At 34.1% G+C, this 22,915-nt stretch overlaps 1 protein-coding gene across 2 annotated transcripts in view; it reads left to right on the top strand.

The window, feature by feature from the left end:
- Window positions 1-1,240: 1,240 nt before the first annotated feature.
- The window catches only part of LOC150103186 (uncharacterized), a 50,035-nt gene continuing 28,360 nt past the window's right edge, over window positions 1,241-22,915 (top strand). The window contains exons 1-5 of one of the 2 annotated variants that reach the window (XM_090397770.1): window positions 1,241-1,789; window positions 9,575-9,661; window positions 13,989-14,135; window positions 16,784-16,909; window positions 20,720-20,809. In XM_090397770.1, coding sequence (XP_090253896.1) covers window positions 9,581-9,661; window positions 13,989-14,135; window positions 16,784-16,909; window positions 20,720-20,809 — 444 coding nt within the window. In that variant the 5' untranslated portion in view covers window positions 1,241-1,789; window positions 9,575-9,580. The remainder of the gene's footprint in view (window positions 1,790-9,574; window positions 9,662-13,988; window positions 14,136-16,783; window positions 16,910-20,719; window positions 20,810-22,915) is intronic. The other variant, XM_090397771.1, reaches the window with a different exon arrangement.

The following is a 22,915-nucleotide window of genomic DNA, read 5'->3' on the forward strand; positions in this document are numbered from 1 at the left end:
TCAACAGTAGGGGCAGTTCATATACTTGATAACGTGGCGAAAAAACGTGTGGAACTCCATCACGATAGCAACACATGCAGCGGCACATCAATAAGGAACACTCTGCAAAACGCAACTCATTTTGAAAAATAAATAAATAATATAATAAAATATAATAATATAATAAATTATATTATATAAATATAATATAATAAAATAATAAATAAAGATATAAATTAAGTGGATATTAAATCCAACATTATTTCAAAGCCGAATACAGAAACTATAAAAGTTTCGGCGAAGTTTTGACCAGAGAGTTTAAGGGGAATACACTCGCCGCCATACTACCAGTTGCTCCAGCCAAACGATAAGGTAGAAACCTAAGAGAGCAAAAACTCTCAGTACTAAGGAACTCGAAGCGTGGGAGAGATGTATTTTCCTTAAGCGAACTATCGGTCGGTGTAACCTATTCACTAAAGTAAAGAGCCAAAAGGCTTCCCTGCCTAGTCTCTGACGAAAAACCAATGAGTTTAAAACAGCTGTCAGGCTAGTGAAACCTTATCAAACAAACAATAGGAGGACGCTTACTAGCGATTGTGCTTCCTATCGTTTGGCTGGAGCAACTCGTAGTATGGCGGCGAGTGTATTCCCATTAAGCTCTCTGGTCAAAACTTCGCCGAAACTTTTATAGTTTCTGTATTGGGCTTTGAAATAACGTTGGATTTAATATCCACTTAATTTATATAATTTTGCATCGCCGAAGTGAAGCCTTTTGGCTCTTTATTTTAGTAATAAATAAATATATTAAATAATATATTTAACGTAAGGCGATCGTTAAAATCATATGATCAGATTAATTTGTTTCCAATAATTCTATAAACAGTTTGCCAAAATCAGTATTGAAAATTTTTCAGCTAGATTTTCGTCTGTCCGTGAATGATCATTTCGAGTATTATTCATTCCATCTCGCGTAAATATTTACATGAGTGAATCAAGTACAGTTCAGACATATCAGTATTTTTGAATACTCAGTTTCACTAGAGGTTTATAATCTGCTTATTCAAGCAGTTGCATTTTTTGCAAAAGATAAGAATGTAAACATTCGTTATTGCAGATATTCACAGTGTACTTGTTTCGGATTGCGTTGTATTGCCTCAAAGCGTTTTGGTGTATGTGTCGATTCATTTATTCATTTGACTGGCAGTATTTACGTTGATCATTTTCAAGTATTCAGAAAACAGTTCCAGGAAATTATTAAAATGCTAAATAAGCTCCACTAACGTTTCAAGCGAATACAACAACAACAACTGTCTGATTCAAATCTGTAGTCTGACTCGTGTTTATTGATGTGCGTTCTTGTATGTCGCATTTCACGCTACTCGAATGATATGGCTGCGCACACACACACACACACACACACTACATGATTTGAAGCTTTTGGTTCATATTAAGGAATCGCAGGGAAGTATTCTCATAAAGTTACTTTCTTTTATTTCAGAATCGGAGTAAGGTTTTCTACGTCTCCAACTGGAATTGTGAAGACTTTCTTCATCGTTAGATTCTTACATGCGAAGATACGGTGAGAAAGAGCTCCTGTATTGACACGATTAAGAAATGTGGATGTGTTCTTTTGTATGTTGTTCTGAATAAAGAACGATACGATCAAACTAATTATAATCTCTAATTTCTGAGTACTATAGTTGAAGGAGAAATTATACTGATAAGTGATTGGGATCTTTTGATTTCTATGGATAAGTAAAGGAGAGCTAAGAATGAGAAAGAATTATTCTTACTTCCAAGATGAAGGTTGGTAAGTTGGAAATTTAAACTGTTTCAATGTCTTTCCATATTAGGAAGCCATCATGCATACACTTCTAGATATAAGTTTCTATAAGACAGAGGCTATGGCGCTTTGTCCTCTAATGACTCGTTATATATTTTAAAGGGAAGTAAAAGTTTGCTGTTTTATAGATTCTGTTTTCGTATATAAAGTAGTCGATACGAATGCAATGTTTGAATGGCATCATTACTCTCTTTAAGAGTATTTGTCCTTGAGAATGTCGGCAGGTTCTTCCATGAGCACATTAGCCCAAGGTGACTAGTACATCAGAGTCTCCAATCCAATATTCAATCTCTGAATAAAGTAATCATCACAATCCTGAAGAATCTCGTGGGAGAGAGAGAGAGAGAGAGAGAGAGAGATGATTATGTGTCATCGGCATTAGGTGATTTAGATTTTAGTTTTAGAAGGCTATTAATAAATAATTATTCATTTTTTTTTAATATTCATTATTTTAGTAATTTTCTAGTACATCCTTTGAAAAAGCCTGTGTGTAGGGATAGCCTCGAGGTTCCGATTTTCATGAAACACGTGCTTTAACATTCTTAGAAATAACCGTACTGCTTTTTTGGTTGAAATTGGTATACAGAAAGTATCTGGGAGGGTGACGAAATCGAGATAAGCTAATTTTTTTTCTGTCAATCACTACGTTTGTGTTCTGACGTTATGCTTTATTACCATTACTATCTTGAATAGGATTTCATATCAGAAATACATAAAATGCGATTTCTATCGTTTCCTAAATAATTCGAGACTCTCGCTAAAAGAATTTTTTTGTTTGTTTGTTTGTTTCGTAGAAAATAAAAATCAAGCGACACATCTCTTTGATGAGGTATTTTTAATAGTTTCGAATATGAAGTTATTCAAATTAATAACTTAATTCAAAGTGCACTCCAGCTGTTCACCATGGTCTAGGAAGTAACGATTGCGTTGTGCAGTTAAAACGAATTAACTTGGAGCGTATCCTGTGTCTATATCTATTCTGTGCTTTCGCTTGCATATTCATAATAGTTTATTATTGTTGGTCTGCAGTAATGGTGTTTATCAATAATCAGTAATTTTCGTTTTTCCTTTTCAAAACAAATATTATAATTTGAGATTTGTCACATAGTTTTAATTGGCAAACAGTCTTTTTTTATTTTTTAGGAAGTAAAAGACTATTATTGCGTTACACTTCCAAGCAGTCCAAAGATTCACCGCGGGGGGGGCGCTCCATTCCATCCAACCCGCTGTTAACCTAATTAATCTACACACACACACACACACACACACACACACACACACACACACACACACACACACAATACCACTACCTATCATCTACACACACACAGTGCTATCTAGCGCCCACTATTGCATTTTTTTAGCTTGTAAATTGCGTGCTCACCTTCAATTTGAAAGCAGTTTAATATATAATAATTATATAAATATGCTATCATTAAATTACTGTTATAATTGTAATTAAAATATATACTTATTATTATTATCATCATCAATTTTCTGAAATGTACCCTCAAGGGATGTTCAGGTTACTATGACAGCAATTCATGATTAAGTTTACATTATTATCAGTGCCGACGCTAGGGTCTTTGTCGCCCGCATGCAATTTCTATCTAAGCGCCCCTGTAACTATCCGGGCGTGTTGGTTCTTTTACGATAATAAAAATTTAAATTATTTGAAATTTCTTAAATAAATTTTGACAGAACAGCCACACGATTGGTTCGCTAAATGTAACGAACCGGGGGTGTTGACTAGGCAGGATAATCGTTAAAAACCCGAATATTCAAAAAAATTCTCAAAATTTAAAGCAAATTTTGATAAAGCCACTTCACTTTAATCGTTGAATATAATGATATAGGGATTATTAGCCTTCTCACCGACCCGAATCGCTAACAAAATTCAAATGAATTTTAATTAAAGTTAAAATTTATTTGAACTAAAGTTTAAAAAAATCTTGCATTTTACAAGTTACTAAATTCTTAATAATTTGTAAAAAGTTTTTAAAAATTTTTATAAGTGGAACTATCTTTTAGGAAAATAAAAGAAACCCAAGGTAGATGAGAAAATAAGAAAATAATTCAGAAATAATTAGAACATCTAATATAAGTATTCGAAAAATAAAATCTTCACAGAATAACAGAAAATAAATTAAATTACATAAATATACTTGGAAATTTTTTTATTAAAATTTTAGGGTTTTTGATTTCATATTCACAAAATTAGAAATAATGGTGTTAACGTCTAATTCCGCACATATATCATTTTCAATAGCTATTAACGCCAAACTAACAAGCCTGTTTTGTGACATACTTGTTCTTAAGTAGGTTTTAATCAATTTCAACTTGGAAAAGGAACGTTCATCGCTCGCTACACTAACAGGTAAAGTTAATAATATTCTTAAAGCAATTGAAAAGTTAGGGAAAGGTAAATCATTGGACACAATAAAATTAAGAATATCGAAAGAGTTTTGAATATTTAAATTATCCTTCCGAAAAATATCCCGGAAAGCACATAACTCGTCATATAGTTCTATTGCATTTATGCCTTTATTGTCGCCGTCCTTCAAGAGAATCTCTAAATCGTCACATTTTTTTTCGTAAATCTTCGTTGTTAATTTGTAGTAATCTATACAAAATCTATACAAAAAATTAAAATTATCATAATATGTTTTTAGTTGTTCAAAACGTTCTATTAACGAACACATGTGCAACGTCTAGAAGTGTATAAAACACATTCACTCTAATTTATCTTCTGGCGATTGTGGCGTTTCGTAATGATGCTCGTAGTCAAATTGTCGTGTCTTCTTTCCTCGTCGAACTTCCGTACCAGTTTTAGATTCTTGTTCTCCAAACACCTCTTCACTCAGTTCTTTTGCCGTTTTTAGAACTTTAAAATTTGTATCTGATCGATACTCTTGTAAGAATATTTTTAAAGTTTTCGATAGATCTAAATCAAGTGTAATGTTCATATTTTTGTCTTGAAGCATTTTATTCACAGGATTTATTCTGTTAAATCATTCCAAGTTATAAGAGAGCAAATAAATTTGTAGTCCTTTATTTTAGCACATAATGTTTGTGCTTCATGCTGAGTTTATTAAAATTTTCATTATTTAAAATTTCAAAAAGTGCATCGTAAATTTCTCCTAACTGATATCGTAGAGGACGGGTTTCATTAATTTTACTTTCCCATCTCGTTTCTGATGGCTGTTTCAATGTTAAATTTTTTAGGAACTTTAAAAGGATTGCCCAACATTTGTAAGAGAATGAAAAGAAATTGTATATTTCTTGAATAGTTGCAAAGAAACTAATTGTATCTGCATTCACTTTCGCTGCATCGTTAATGATCAAATTTAGAGTATGTGCTGCACATGGCACGTAAAAAGCTCGAGGATTTTTGTTCGAAAGCAAATTTTGGAGCCCATATTTTTTCCTTTTCATATTTGCCCCATTGTCATACCCTTGACCTCGCATGTCTTCAATGGGAATGTTCCATTTTTCCAGTTGTTCCATTATTGTTGCACATAAACCACGTCCTGTGGAATCTGATATATCTGCAAAACCGTTTTCCCTGATCTGGCAATTCCATTGTCACAGGAAACAAAGCGAATAATAATGGTCATTTGTTCTGTTTTACTTGCATCAGGTGTGCAGTCTAAAATTATGGAATAATATTTAGATTTTCGAATTGATACTAAAATTGTATCCCTGATTACGTTACTTAAAGTTTCCAATATTTCATTTTGACTGTCTTTACTCAAATAGTGTACTCTATTGTTTCGTTGTAGGACCCTTTCAACATGATTTTCCATAACGGGATCAAACTTCGCAAACAGTTCGACTAATTTTAAAAAATTGCCGTTACTCCTTTCATATAATTTATCAGATGATCCGCGAAAAGCTAAATTTTGGCTACCAAGGAATTTTATAATTTCAATCAAGCATTCTAAACACACTCGTCCAATGTTTTTTTCCCATTTCATACATGCTTTGAGTCTGGCTATCAATAGTAGTTTTTTTTTTTTTTAATTTTTATCAAGTTCCTTCCGTTTTAAGAAATTTTTCATGCGAGTTAAACTAGTCTCATGTCTATGCAAAGTTGTATTTACATTTCTCCAATCGTTATAACCTTCTACAAGACTACTTGATTCAGTAGGTGCGAAAAGTTTGCAACAAAAGCAAAAAACAGAATTTAAAGTTTCGGAATAAATGAGCCATGTTCTTGGCACGAGCTGCCCGTTTTCCATTGTTCTATTATAATACGTGTCGCCAAATTTACGACCATATGTATCTCTGGGATATATTATATTTTTCTTTTGAACAGGCCTCATTTCAATTAAAACAACTCGTAATTTTTCATCAATATTTCCCCATTCACCTGGATCTTCTAAATTTACAGACACTAGCAATGTGTTAGTTTCGTGGTCAACTACAACTAAATCTCCTAACTGTTTTTCACTTAAAACATGCGTCTTGTTATCTTGTTCAATAGTTGCAATAGTACTTTTATGCAAACTGGATGATGTGCACGGTTCGTCAACTATGATTTCTGATGTACTGAGTTGGTTACAATCTGCATCAGAATATTTTAATATTTTAACAAATTTATTACGAGCCCCAGTTTGTTTCTTAATATCTGCTTCTTTCGCAGCATGACGCTTACGATTTTGTGCACCAGATAACTTTTTTTTAATTTTTGATTCCGTTTCTATTTTATACCCACAAGAAATTATTACACAACATGACACAGAGACGAAATAATAGTCCGTATTATCAGTAGCGCTACTGTCAGTAGCCTACTGAGATGCGTACCATATGACTGGTTTACCTAGCAACAAGTGTTTTGTACGAAAATTCATTTCTGCGCATGTTCACTGTTTCACTTTAGATAGACTGCAGTAGACACAACATTCTGCAGGCAAGCGTCTGCTCTCGCTGCAAAATGGTAAACAGCCAGCTGATCAAAGAGGCGGCAATATACAATTTTTTAAAATTTTTATTCGGTGTATCCGGCTTTATTTATTTTAATATTGATCAATTTAAGGATTTTTTGTTTTTATGATAAAAATTTTGTTTCTTAAAAATGAACTTATGAACCGTGCCCTGGCGGCGGCGCCCCCTTTGTAGCGCCGCCCGAATGCACCGCATGCTCTGCATGCCCGCTTCCGCCGGCCCTGATTATTATTAATCTCCTGTCAACAATTTTCCTCCAAATTAGTCTGTTACTGTGAGCACTCCAATATTATCGTATGTAACATTTCGTTCTTCTAAGACACTTTTGACTGAATTAATCCATCTAGATGTTGGTCTTAGTTTGGGTCTCTTTCCTGCCATCTTGGCATCAGACATCAAACAGAATGGATTAAACACTTTCTTGTATATGCTAGTTTGGTGTTTTGGTTATTTTCTCTCTTATTCCATATAAATGTATCTTATTCCATATAAATGTATCTTATTCCATATAATGTCTCTTATTCCATATAAATGAAAAAAAAAAAAAGTTCGGAAGATATAACAAAATAACGGGAGAAGAAGGAGTAGCAGAACAGGATGGCAGGAAAAAGACACAGAGTAAGACCACGATCTATGTGGCTTAATGCAGTCAAAAATGCATTAGGAGACCGAAATATAAGATTTGATAATATTGGAATAAGACCAATTTGGAGGAAAATTGTTGATGACTTTAGTAATTATGCAAACTTTTCGTGTATACTACATAATATCCTGTACATCCCTTGGGGATACATATCAGGAAGTTGATGGTGTTAACAGTACTGTACTGGAATTAGGTTTTTTCGAAAACCAGGAGGTAAATCTTCAAGTAGGCTTTCAGATGAATGACAAGAGCCAAGTCAACATAATCTGCTGATCGAAACTGCATGTTACTAATGAATCATTCAAAATGTAACAATTAGGAATTATAATAATAATGATAATAATAATAATAATAATAATAATAATAATAATAATAATAATAATAATAAAGAGAGAGCTTCAGAAATCGATCTGATATACAGTGTCAGATCTGAACGGATGGCATTAATTTTATTGATAATAGATAAACGTACAAGATAGGACTAAATCATAAAATGCATTACACAGGTAAAAGTTTTTATTTTTATTTTAACAAATAATTATCATTCAAGATCTGCCTGCATCCATTTGCACTTGTGATGAGAAGGACGAATAGCATTCAGAATCTGTACTGATGGAAATACATCTGGGAGTGATTGTGGACAAGAATCTAAAATTTCGGGAACACATTTGCTAAAATTGTGAGGACAGCACAGCGGATTATGACAACGATACGAAGGGCACCGATGTGTAGAAGTAAAGATGTTATGGTTCCAATTGTATAAGGGCTTTCCTCAGACTGCTGGAATACTGTGAACAGATTTGGTCACCTGGTTTTCAACAAGATGAAGAAATATTGGAAATGGTTCAGAGACTACTATCTTGGTTTCTGGTCCCTGGAATGCTGAGTATGAAGAAAGGTTGAGGAAATGTATTTTCAGATAATGATGAATAGGAGAAGGGGGGGGTATGATTGAGATGTATTAATTACTAAAGGATTATAAACCAGATTAATGTGGAAGAGATTTTACGTAGAGTAGTGGAAGACATGTGAAGACCAGGTCATCCATGGAAGTTGTATAAAGAGGGTATTATTAAGAAGATGAGGAAAAGTTTTTTTTTTTTTTTTTTTTTTAATGGAGAGTGGTGGGTAATCGGAATGCATCGCCCGAGAGTGCGGTGAGTTCGGTGACGGCAAAAATATTTAAAGCATTCGTTGATATTTATATTGACGAATTTCGAATAGAATAAATTCAACCTATCTTTATCTATAGTTACGCGTTTCTTTAATTATTATAATATTTTTAAGCTAACAAAAAGGGATTCTTATTATTACTTTTTTCTTTCTTTTTTTTAGTTACACTGATAACATGAATAAACGATTTGCTGCCTTAAATGAAAATAATCAATAAATAATCATTTTGAAAAAAAAAAAAAAAACTGTTGCGGAAAATTTTTTTAAGGAAAAACAACAACCTATGCGATCCTTGGAAAGATTAACACATTTCGTTTAAGAAAGTAAGAATATAAAATATACATATATTTTACCAATTTTTCCTCGATAGAGTAGGGCGGTCCGAATTCATTATTACATTGGTGGTTTCCTTAAGTCTTTAGCACCTTTCAGAGGAAATCGTGCATCGTAACGATCTAAAGGAAATAAATAACATGCAGGAAGAAAGTGTACATATACATTAAAAAAAAAGGTCGGCATATGGGATAAGAAATCAAGCCGTCTTGCCTACATCACACTACCGTTCTGCATGAAGATTATTTAAATGAGCCTGCGAGAGATTAGAATTCTTACGTCTCTGCCCACTGTTATTTTCTACTACTGACCTGTTTCAGAGCGGTTAGGTTTATCACGGGAGTTTCCACGACGCCCAATATTGTACCGCTGAAACTTCTCTGGTAAGTTGGCCATGGAGAAAATTGACAAGAAAAAGAAGAAAAAACACTACGACCTGTTTACTCATGCATTACTTTGTGCGCTCAGTGCCAAGTTCCTGTTTGTTTCGGTTGGTTGTTTCCGCTAGGTGCCAACGTTCCGTTACACTCTGTCCACTATAAGAAAACCTTACATAGTAGGTTAATAACAAGTCGAATTTGTGCCCGCGAGCGTCAATACTACTTTCACTGTGGTTGTTGGTAGACAACTGAGGTATTGATTCCCTTCCTTCGTAGGATTACATGGAGAAAAAGATGGACAGAACTGTCACTGATTATGCCCCAGAGATTTCGAGTACTTATGGACAAGAATTGCCACCACCGGTAAGAATCATTAAAATAATTAATACCAGTTGATTTATCTACTTATTATAATGAACATTGTGATTATTGCAAGGTAAATAAAGATCAACACTCAGTCTCGTGAGGAACCGTTAACCGTTTTTTTTTTTTTGGTTTTTAAAAACTAGATGTTCTTTGCATTTAGCGATGGGTTAAAAATGAAGCAAAGTTCGACATCTGGTAAGTTAGTGGATCTCGTAAATGAAGAAATATACTATTGTTTTGGGCAAGCAAAGTAATGATATAACATCAATGGTTTCGTGAAACCATTGATGTTATATTATTAGTGGCTAACTGGCTAGTTCCTAACTACCTTATTGAAAATCTATTTATGACTGTAGATACGATTTTGTTATAGCACAAACTTAACAGGAAACGGGAGACACTCATCACACTGAAATAGATGAATAAGATAATACTAAGAATGTTATCATTTCAGATTTCAGAATCGGAAAAATTGGAACTGCAAATGAGTATGACACATTGAGCCTTCCGAGATTTAATATGTAATATACGATTGCTCAAAACGCCTAATCTTTGATCATCTCTGTTTTCACGGGAGACTCTTTCAACTGCTGTTTTATGATTTTCGTAGCACTTCGTTTCCAGCACAGTCTGGAATATCCCATATATTTTCTTGATGTCTTTTGTCGAGACATCTGCTAACGATGCAACTAAACTTCTCTGTACATGCTCACTAACTTCCATATTAACTCTTAAAATTTCAGTAATACAATATGAGTTGAAATATTGATTAAACTTTAGTTCGTATTGTGCAAAATTGTTAGTTGATGTTTTCAGTTGCAGATACGTATCATGAATATTAAAAAAAGCAACAGTCAAAAGAAACAAGGAGGTAGAGGTTTGAAAAACTCATTTACGATGACGCCTTAAATAGGAATGATATATTCAAGTGATACGAAAATACCGGTAGCAACACATCTCAAGTTTGTTCTGAGATTAATTGATGTCATAAACCAGGCATCAATACCTCGTAGTGAACAACGAAATTCAAAAACGGTTCTCCCCCCAAACACACACGCAGTATCATATTATCATTTTATTTCAACCTAGTAAAACAGTAATTATTGCGCTTCAAAATTTTGGTGTAATCATACTCGGTTGGGCTCTGCGCATGCGCAAACACCACCTTGTATAACGCAATATATTATGTACTTAGACAAGAGAAAAATATGTATTTATTGCATTTTTCTTTTATTCGCCTTCTCTTTACTTCCCCTTTTTCCACATTTGACATGACAGCATTTTAAAGTGACATAAACTTTCAATTCATTATTATGCTTTTTTTTTTTTTTTAATTCGTATTTTAACATGGCTAATCCAATTTCATGTCAACTTAATGTCAAAACAAAAGACCAAATCCTGCTCATGACTTAATCTTGCTGTGACCTCTTTCTTTGAATAGTGTATTTGATATTTCCTTTAAATTTGGAATCATTATAATATGGAATTGGTACAATTTAATTTGTTGGTTTTATACGAACAGGTAATATTTTTGCGACCATATTTTTTCCATACTCTTTCTGCCATTTCCATGATCAAGATATTTGTCAAACTATGCTGATTATTGTCTTTGTTTGTTGCTAGTTTGCTTTCTGCTTTCCTGAAAGCAGTCATTATCTCAATGAACTAGATCTAGGTAGTGCGTTCAGCTCATTAGCAGTGTGTTATGATCTGCGAACAGGAAATCTCCCTCTCTCTCTCTCTCTCTCTTCACAAAGTAAACAAACAGCTTAGCCAACTGAGTCGAATTACTATTTTTTTCCCCGCTAATACGTAATTACGGTTAAGAGGATTTTTTTGTTGTTCGAGTACTTCAAGAGCCATCTAACACTTTTTTTTTTTTTTTGCATCAACGTTTCAGCAAATGTCAAAGGCGACGCTACTTGTTTTTTCATTTTGTTCGGTATTTAGAGTAATGCACTCGTCTGCATCCACTTTTACACTCGGCTAACTCGTATTCGTTTTTTTTGTCGCTAGTAAATGCATAAAATTGATGGTAAATATCAACTCTTTGATCTGCTTCATCAAGATAATGGTTTATCTTGCATGACTTGATTATTGCCATTAAATTTTTCGATCTCGACGTTTCCAGTACACTTTTGTCTTTTCTATAGAAGATAACAAGCATGATAAGTGAATACCTGATATCAAAGATCGAGACCAGTCTTGCGACTTTATGAGAATATGTTGATAAGTATAGAAACTAAAAGTGGGTTCTGAACGGCAAACATCCAGCGATCAAATTCATAGCCAAACAAACAAAAAAAGTATCCGTCACTATACATGTATCCGTCACTATACATTTTATTTTGTAAGTCCGTCTTACAAAATAAAATGTTTTGTTTTTCGAGAGATAACAGTTATGGATTAGACTACCATCTAACTATTGTCTGTCGATAAACAATAAACGCTTATACTAGTGTTTTTTCAAATAGTGAGGCGTTCCCCTAGAGGAGATCTTATTTGGGGGGGGGGGAGATGGGCGCAAAGCAGTGGTTAGTAGTAGTATTATTGATTTTCACGTACAACTCCCGCTAATATATTCGATATTCTAGCCGCGTATTTTAATATAATATGGCATTATTAACAACTTACACTTGTCGTTAATATACTAAGTTGGAAATTTAAAAGTTGTAATATTTAAAACGTATATATCTGTGTGCTATTTTACTTTTAGTGTTTGGTTTCAAGTATATTTGTGTACTGTTAAAAAACTTTAAGAACATCTTAGTTTTACTAGAATGAAATACATCCTGAGAAAACCATAGATCAATATTGTTTTATAAAAAGTGTAGGGGTGCGTTTACAAAAAAAAAAAAAAAACGGGAGATAATCTCTTTAAAAAGTTTGTAGCTACTGAGTTATACGGAAAGTAAACAAATTAAAATTAATCTGTGTGTGTGTGTGTGTGTGTGTGTGTGTGTGTGTGTGTGTGTGTGTGTGTGTGTGTGTGTGTGTGTGTAGTAAAGCAATATAAATAAAAATGCAGTGAAACAAATATGCAGATAAACTTAAATAAATTAATATAAGCAAAGTGGAGATTAGATCCAGTATTATTTCAAAGCCGAATGTTTGCAGAAACTATGAAAGTTTCGTAAGTTGACCTGAGAGCTTGCGAGAATACATTCCTCAGTATCCCCGAGTTACCTTATCTTTGACTGCTTAAAAGACATGGGCGCTGCGCAAGTCGGGCATATTCGTCCATTATTAATCTATTTGATAAAGGTTTCATTGGCCTGACAGCTGTTTCGATCTGGTTGGTTCTCTTCAGAGACCAGGCAGAAACCTTAAAAGAGCAAAAGCTCCCGTTTAGTACTTAGGAAATCGAAATGTCAGAGAAATGTATTTTTCGTAAGCGAACTCTCGGTCGGTGCGTAAAAGTAATTACTATATGTGAAGATATGGACGTTTGGGAGCGCCCATGTCTTTTAAGTAATCCAAGCTAAGGCAACTCGGGGATACTGAGGAATGTATTCTCGTAAGCTCTCAGGTCAACACGAAACTTTCATAGTTTCTACAAATATTCGCTTTGAAATAATGTTGGATGTAATATCCACTTTGCCCGTGTAGTTTTACATCGCCGAAATGAAGCTTTTTGACGCTTTCTTCAGTAATTAAATAAATTAATTTTAATTATCTTTCTTTTTTTAATGTCTTTAGAGTAGAATAGTTGCGAATGACTGGTTCAGTTTTTCATAACGCGGCGATTCATATACCAACGCTATCATACTGCAGTCTGAATATTAGTTCTCGAGAAGTTTATCTATTTTGAAATACAGTGATACGCATGATGGTTGATATAAATAGCTTATTTATAAATTAAAAATTGATTTGCTGATTAATAAATCAAAAGAAATAAAACCTTTTTTCTCTATTTCACAATATTCTGAAAAAACAGAAAGAGATAATTTCAACAAAAAAAAAAAAAAAATCAAGAAATTTTTCACTGATTTCAAGAATGTAAATCGACTTTAAAAAATCTGTATTGTTGATAAATAAGATCCTCTGAATCCTTTTTTCAAATGTAGTAAGCTGCAGTTAGGTGCTCTAAAAGTTCCAACTTCAATGTACATAATTAAAAAAACTAAACAAGATGATGACGTGTGCACAGAATGTCAATCTAAAGAGAGACAGTCCTTCATTTGGTAATTAATAGCAATCTTCAATGTTGAAATGAAGACGTCCTTTGTATCATTTTAAGATATATGTGCATATTATTGAAAATAACTAAACATTATACTAGCAGATATTACTGTGTAATTTTTTTGTTTATCTATATTATTAGGCTTACAGAAAGTTGGTTCCCTATCCAGTCAAATTAGCTCGGACAATCTCCACTACTTTGGTGATATTGACTTTGGTGATTGGAGCTATTATACTGCTAGGTCTCTACATCCAAACAAGACACGTGTGTGATTGCGACGTTGAGAAGGTGAGATTATCATTTATTTATTTAATTTTTATCATAATCATAACTCTTATTTGATAGTTTCTATTTAGATAGATTGCAGTCATTGCCAAAAATACTTAAAAAGTACTTTTGTAAGGCGGAAATAATAATCAGATTCTTTATTCCAGAAGTTTATTTGTAAATTGCTGCCTATTCTGATTCTTGTTATTAGAATGTACTATCCTCTGTACAACCTACTTGTTCTCGATGTTGTCGTTGAAATCCATCTTCTGATGATCATGTAAGGCAACCTATGCAAAAAACAGTCGCCCCGAAATGCATACAAATGCAGATGGTAGGGAGGTAACTGAATCAGTTGAGATAGATGAGTTACTGAGTGAGCACTTTGCAAGAATATATCATCCAGGTGGTGACATTGCAGAAACGAATAAACCAGTAGATTATACGGGAATTGTGTTGAATGAAGTGGAGGTGAGTAGTCTATTGCATAACCTCAATGTCAATACATCTGTGGGGTTGGATGGTATACCAGCTCGTGTAGTACGAGAAGCAGCTAATGAATTGTCGGTACCCTTGACCATTTTGTTTAATATGAGTCTCGGGTCTGGGTTAGTCCCGAGCGGGTGGAAGGAGGGGAAAATAGTTCCACTGCATAAAGGTGGTTCCAAGACCGCTGTTGTAAATTACCGACCGATTAGCATATCAGGAATCATTGTCAAGGTCTTAGAGAAATTAGTCAAGAAAAGAATACAGGATTGGATAGATGAAAATGGGATATTGTATGGGGGACAACATGGTTTTGTGAAGGGTAGATCATGCCTCAGTAACTTGCTCACGTTTTATAACACAGTGACAGCTGAACTGGAAAGGGGTAATGGGTTTACAGTGATACTACTGGACCTTGCCAAGGCCTTTGACAGGATACCACATGGAACTCTAATCAGTAAACTGGAGCAGATGGGGATAGATATAGGGTTGGTAAGATGGATAGGAGGGTGGTTGAAGGAGAGATACCAGAGAGTGGTTTATTCAGGAGTGGAGTCAAAAAGACGTCTTGTGACTAGTGGAGTTCCGCAGGGCTCTGTTCTTGGACCACTGCTTTTCAATTTGTTCATCAATGATATTGGAAAGGATTTGAGAGGAAGTGTTCACTTGTTTGCTGATGATGCAAAGTTGGGTAGAGCAATTATGAGTGCACAGGATGTCAAAGTTTTACAGGATGATTTGGATAGTTTGGAGGACTGAGCTAGGAAAAATGGATGTCAGTTTAATGTGGCAAAGTGTAAGGTTATGCACTTTGGGGTGAAAAGAATAGCAGCAGTATATCGCATAGGTGGAACCGTACTCCAGGAGATTGATGAGGCCAGGGATTTGGGAGTGCTGGTGGATAGGGAGTTGAAGTTTAGGGGGCACATTGCAAAAGTAATTAAAACAGCTCACCAAATCACTTGGCTTATGAAAAATACTTTAACATGCAGAGAGAAGCAAGTTGTTGTTCCTCTGTATCGAGCCTTGATAAGACCCCATCTGGACTTCTGTGCCCAGTTATGGATACCAGGGTTTCTTCGTGATGGGGAGGAAGTGGAGAGGGTCCAGAGACGAGTGACCAAGATGATAGCAGGTCTGTGGAATGAACCTTATGAGAATAGGTTGAGGATTTGTGGGTTGCAGAAATTGGACGATAGGCGAAGGAGGGGTGATATGATTGAGACATTCAAATTACTGAAGGGTTTTTATAAGATTGATCCAGAAGATATTTTTGAAAATATGACTGGTGGTGGGAGGACTAGGGGCCATGCATGGAAGCTGGGCAAGAGCGTGGTTGACAAGGGTGTTAGAGCTAGGTTTTTTACTTGGAGAGTGGTGAATGAGTGGAATAAGCTTCCAGAGTCTGTTGTGGGTGCTACGACCGTGAATGAGTTCAAGGCAAGATATGATAGATACTGTGTAAATGTTGAATAGTTGTTCCAGACATGATGTTAGGGCCTCCCTCGATGAGTCTGTCGACTCCTTGGAGTTTCCCGGAACAATAATAATAATAATACAAAGGAATATTATACAGAAATGAAAAGTTTGGAGCAAGGACAGAAGTGATTACTCCCAGAGCCGCCTGTCACCCGCAAGAATATCACCTGCTTGGGCAGCTTTGACACTTACAGTTTCTACTGTTTGTCTGAAACAAATCTACTCCAGTCCATCTTATTTCGAGATTGTTATAATTTTGTGCACTCCAGGATGAAATATGTAAAGAAAGTTCCAACGCTTACAGAACCGACAAATATTGTGATAGTGATTGAGATAAAAGCAAACACTTTTTAGTCAATTTTTCAGATTTCTTTTCACTAAACACAACAACCAGATCCCATAATTTTGATAATTATGATCTTATCATTGCTGTGCAGTACATACGTCTCATGTATGCGTAAAAAAAACGAAACAAAACTGTTAGCTAAGTAGCGTTTCTATTTTTTTAGTCTGAAGTTTATATATATATATATATATATATATATATATATATATATATATATATATATATATATATATATATATATATATATATATATATATATATATATATATATATATATATATACACACACACACACAGTTTTCTTGCGTACATTCTGACATGTTTTTGGAACTTTTAAACTGTTTAAATACTTTTTCAGCTTCCGTCCACATCTGAATTCAAAAGAAGAGATGATAGTAATGATCCCATGATGGCAATGGCTAGTAATCCGGCCGAAAAGACAGGGACACTGCCTCTTAAATTACAACTTGACGAAAGTACAGCGGTAAGTTTATTTATAATGTCCTTTTACAAATGTGTGTGTGTGTGTGTGTGTGTGTGTGTGTGTGTGTGTGTGTGTGTGTGTGTGTGTGTGTGTGTGTGTGTGTGTGTGTGTGTGTGTGTGTGTGTGTGTGTGTGTGTGTGTGTGTTTAAATATATCTTATATTCCTATTATAACCTTATTACGAATCATGCATATGTTCTGAACAGTGAATCAAGCTTAGGCTATAAATAGAAATCAGCCTCGTCCATGGATTGGATAAATTGGATTGGTTTTCCATGGATTGGATTTAAATCAACTGATCTATTTTTTTTTTCTCGATGAATTGAGTTATTTGGAATAACAGCAAAACAACTAAGGGTATGAAGCCATTGTATTTATATCTCTTAATTGCGTGTGCTCTCTGGCCGATTTGCAATTTGCGGAACGAAAATCTTCCACGTCAGCGGGTTTGCAGAACAACGGAATATTATTTAGGAATCATAAGCATTCAACTGTCTGGAAAAAATACAAGCATTATTATCGTAACTGTACTAACAGTACATTTCCAAAATCTAAGTTACATACGAAATCTCCAAAAAGCTTCATTACTTGCATAACAAATATATATATGCAGTAAAACCCCGTTTTTACGTTTCCGCAATTTACGTTTACCTGCCATTTACCTCATTTTTGTTGGTCCCGTCTTAAGGCCTATTCTTACGATGTATTGTTTTCCCGCCATTAACAACTTGATGTGGACGTTATATCCTGTGATTTGCGTTTTTTTTTTCTTGGTGCCAATACCGATTTTCGAATCGATTTTAGCGGAAATCTGCGCATTTCTGTTCTCAGGTGGCGTTGCTTTCGGCTGTAGTTTCGTTTTCGCCATCACTACATTACTGCTGCGCGCATGCAGCAGTAATGAGCGATACCGATACCGTGATTTTTCAATCACAGTACGAATTGATATTGCAGAATTTCTGCAACGTAATTTAGCGTGTGAAAGTTGCTTTCAAGTTGCGGTGGCGGATTATCCATGTTAGTAACATGGAGAAAAAAGACAGAAAATGTATTTCGGTAGAAGAAAAGATGGCAATTCTACGACGTGTAAATTGGCATGCCAGAACACCTGTGCATTTAGCATAAGATCTTGGACTCTCCGTGTCCACTTTGAATACGATAGTAAAAAAATAGGTTAAGCATTGAACTCAATGCAAAGCAATCTGGCGCTAAGTCAAAAAAAAAAACGAAAAGCAAAAACAATCAGCAATTAAAGATTTTTTTAAATAGAATTTTAAACATTGTAAATTCATTTATTTTCAGTTATTAAATTTTGTACTCTAGTATGTAGACTCACAAACTAGCAGTAAGTCATCTTTTAGCCTTTTTAAAATGTTTTTTTACATTTCCTGCTATGGTTTTACTGTATATATATATAACAAATATACTGTATATATATATATATATATATATATATATATATTTGTTACGACTTTATAGCACGAAGTCTCCGTTACTACCTCAATATAGTTCCTTCTTTGCACTATCTATCCAATATTCGATTTCCTGCTTCTTTGCACCATGAGAGGCGATTATCGCAACCCTTTGTGACCGATCTTTAGGTAATCGATCTCGAGGGCTATCGTCAAATCCACTTCACATCTTGTGGAGACTGATTGTTTAACTGCACCTGTCAATGTCTTTAAAATCATTGGTAGTCGTGAGTTCTGCTATCGGTCTTCATCTTTAGCCGATTTCAGCTACGACTAAACAGTTCTCCCTATTCCCTGCGATTTCGAGGAAGGGTTCTAAGAATCATAAACAAAAAATATAAATTAAAAAAAAAAGGCGGTAGAGGGTTTATTTATTATATAAAAGTACTTAGATACTTGTGAAGAAATAAAAATAGTTTATACTTGCTTTATCGAAAATTTATTAAAACTCTAAATGAAACGCCATTATTTTTAATATAAGTATAAAATATTTTTTATTGGTGCGAGTACTACTCAAAAACAAACAATATAATGAACTCCAATTATTGATTTTATTTTCTCTCCGTGTGGTGTCATCGTTTTATTGAATGTATAATATGATTTCGATGTAATTCCTTTATAAATTATAATGGTTGCTACAAAGCTGGATGTACGCAAAGATAATTATATAAATTTGTCATGTTTTCATTTTGTGCTTTGTTTATTGTAATCATGCAAATAGAAAATTATTATTTTGAAAAACCTGTGTTGTTATTATGATGTTATTAGACTTCTGAATTAATTGTCAAAATTAATACACTGCAGTGGTTAAATTCAGCCGGGCCCTCCGGGGCTCGTCCCCGGAACGTTTTTATGCACAGGGCTTGGACCCCGGAACATTTTTCTGTTTTGTGACTTTTTCTCCCTTTACGGTAATTAAGCCTAACGCGAAACAGACACCAATGCCGGGTTATTAAGACGTGCATATGATTGGTGCGGTATTAACAAAATGAAATGCTTACTCTTGAAATTGCGTTGAAATGCTAACTCTCTTCAACCGAATTCCATATGTGAAACTGTCATAACAACATTCACTATACATATATATATATATATTTCTTAGTTTTAACACGTTTACGAATTTTAACACTTTAGGTTGAATTTTATCGCTGCTTTGTGGTCAGTCAACTCACACACATCTAATTAATAACAATAGTTTTTAGTTAGATACTGTGTTTGCCGTGCAGCATATGGTTTTGCTTGAGTCTATACAGTATATTTCTGTAGGACGGGACGTGATTTTTATCCAAGTTGTTTCTAATTGCATTATTTGTTGGGAAATATATTACACAGAGTGCTTACTTTATTCACTGACATAATAAAAGTACTTGTTTTTCTTGCCTCTGTAGTATAGTGGCTATTGGAGAGGGCGTGTTGTTTACCACGGAAGCAAGTTAATATCGCCCCGACGTGAACGTGTTTAAGCTTTTTTCATGTGCGAGGTATATGCGAAACTTTTTAATTTCTTTTTTCGAAAAGTAAAATGAGGGATGCGAGTTATATGCGAGTAAATACGGTATTTCAACTATGGATAAGTACATTGGTACCTTCGTTAAACGGAAAAATAGTTCGGATGACAGTGATAATACAAAACGAGTTTGTAATGACAGTTTGTGATGTGTAGTTTCTGAAGAGAAAGAGGTCTGTAACGAATCCACAGAAACACAAAATTCCCATCAATTGCAAATACGCTGAACGAAAGGAAAGATTTGCTGACTTGCTGGACACTCGACCAGTCGGTCGTGTTCAAAGGGTTATTTTGTAGGAACATTTTTCTGTTTTGTGAGTTTTCTTCCTTTATGGTAATTATGCCTAACTTATTGTGTTATTATTCAACAACTGTTTACAGTTTTGAATGTGTATATAGTCAATATCAACAGTCGCCTGAATACGAACGCGTGATGAAAGGGACGGGGAGGTTTGGAGCTTCCCTGGATAGCAACCAAAGGTAAATACAATTGGTTATTTTGTATAGGGCCCCGGAACCTATTCGTTTAGAATTTAACCACTGATACACTGTTTTAAAATGCTGCCTCACCAAGAAGCTTCGCTACCATTCTCTAAAAGTTCTGAGACGAATCCACAAAAAAATCTCAACGCCTTAAAGGATTCGTTGATAGCTTGTTGTGACTAAGGCCAAATTTTGTAATTGTGTAATAGATTTACAACCTTTCGTTGGTGGGAATGATGTTATTTTAATTGACGCTTTTTCATTTACTCCTGTAAATGAGCAAATATCCGATTAATAATAAGATCAAATTTATGGACCCAATAAAATCAAATGTTTTTATCAACACAGGAGCTGATGAATAAGAACAAGAAAGCTCATGTGAACTGCATTGTTGAAAAGAAGAAAGCAACCCAAATAATTTCAAACAGACCCAAAACGGTAAGTAGATTGGTTCATCTATTATATTCCAATTATTTTACCCAAATCTTTCATAAAAAAACACTTATATCAAACGTAAGTATCTTTTATATTTTTCAATATACTGTTTTAAACATATATTGCATTTACTCTCTATCATAAATTCAAACGATAAAAATGAATAAATAAAAATAAATCTGTTGCATGTAGAATGTAATGAAACTAAATTTCATTACGGGAATGTAAAGTAGTACAAAGAGAAATCCCAGAAGGAACACGCCAGCATTAAAATAAATAAATGAATAATAATAAAAATATAATGCAGTTTTGATTACTTTCCATTAAAATTTAACTCTTATTATAATGCATAGCAGTATGCATGCCTGAGAAGCGATATATACAAATACTCTGGTTAATTAGTTATTCGTGTGACGCCGCTGAACGCCGTATGGTCACTGCCATACCATAATAGGGTTTTGGGAGTGAAGCCTTCTGCTAGAAGTAGTATGGTCACAGATGTCCTTTCCACACAGAGTTAGTAGGACAATCACAAACATTCATATCCCTGGCGGGATTCGACCCCCCCCCCCTACCCCAGCCTCTTGGCTGGAGAGTGGATTCGTTGACCACTCGCCCAACCAGACCAGCAAGTAGCTTAGTCGCGAACATGCTTCACGCACAAATTGTTGTTTGTTTAGACTTCGGAAAATATGGATGAAAACAAGAATATAATTTATTGTCAAGTACGATATATTTTCCTACCTAGCGAAAAGTTCATGTATGAAGATATTATAATTAAGAATTGTATTTATTCTTCATGAAATTCATTGAAATTCTTTATTAACAATATGAAAATGAACCAACTTAACAAAGTTGGTTCATTTTCATATTGTTAATAAAGAAGCAATTAAGTTAATAGTTGCATTAAAATTATATCAGGTTAGTGGAATTCGTAAAGCGCATGTTATTATTAATATCCAATAATAATAATAATACCAGTATGACATAACACTTCAAAACAAAACGAAAGGTTTTTTAGTGATTAATGAAAAGTTTTTTTTAGCGTGTTTTTTTTTTAATGTGGTTTCACCTACGAAAGGTTTTTATGAACCTATAATACATTAGTACGGTGAGTGATCTAAGAATTTCTTTTATTTCATAAATTTTATTTTATTATTATTTTTTATTTTATTATTTTGTATTTTTTGTTTAATTTTTGTATTCTATTCTTCTTCTTTTTTTTTTTTTTTTAAAAAAAAAAAACATTTGTGGTTATAATTCCCTGTATTTTTGTATGTCGTTATTCGGTTATGGTAAATTTGCTTGCAAAAGTTTGTAAATTCGTCTGAAGTTCTTGGAACCATTTTTTTTTTTTTAATAGCGAACACGGGAAACCAATTTAGGAAAAACTTGCTTGAACATTGTACCTTTCCCAACTCTAACATCCATCCATTGTGTTTAAATTCGATCAAATTAACTACATTATATTCAATGATTTCACTGCTGCTTCATTTCACGTTTCAATTACTATGTTTTATACTAGTCTGATCGTTTGGCCTACTTTCCTTTCAGCTACAAACGTAGACAATACACATCAAATATAGCTAGTGATTAAATCCCAGAACTTGGTTTCTCTGTAAATTACGGTTTATTCCCCCTCCTTTTGTCTCTAAATATATGGCAACGATACCAACTACATGAATTTATTCGCATTGTTCTACTTTTGCAATCACCAGTTTGACATTTCCGCATTACTCATGAAATGTGTATTTATGGCGACATGTCCTGTAAATCTAAACTTTGTTGGCTTATGAAAACACTTCGTGGAACTATTAAAAAACGTAAAGTGCGGAACTTGAACTTCAGACATTAGCGTGTTCGTCATAATATACAAGTCAAGCAGTCAGAAAATGGAGAAAATATGTAGGCAAACTATGGTATTTTTTAAAAATATTTTATTGCGTAAGTTATTTTTCTTTCTTTATTTTTTTCTTTCTTTCTTTTTTTTTTTTTTTAAAGCGCAGGTGATTTGTTACCGATGCAGACAATTCGTCAATTCTGCGTCGTTTATATTTCCCATTACACTCTTCTACCTTGTTGTGTCATCGCGAAAGCACTGCACCAATC

This window comes from Typopeltis vanoorti, chromosome 9 (genome assembly GCF_054136105.1).
Source record: "Typopeltis vanoorti isolate ZY-2024b chromosome 9, IOZ_Tvanoo_1.0, whole genome shotgun sequence".
Lineage (NCBI taxonomy): Eukaryota > Metazoa > Arthropoda > Arachnida > Uropygi > Thelyphonidae > Typopeltis > Typopeltis vanoorti.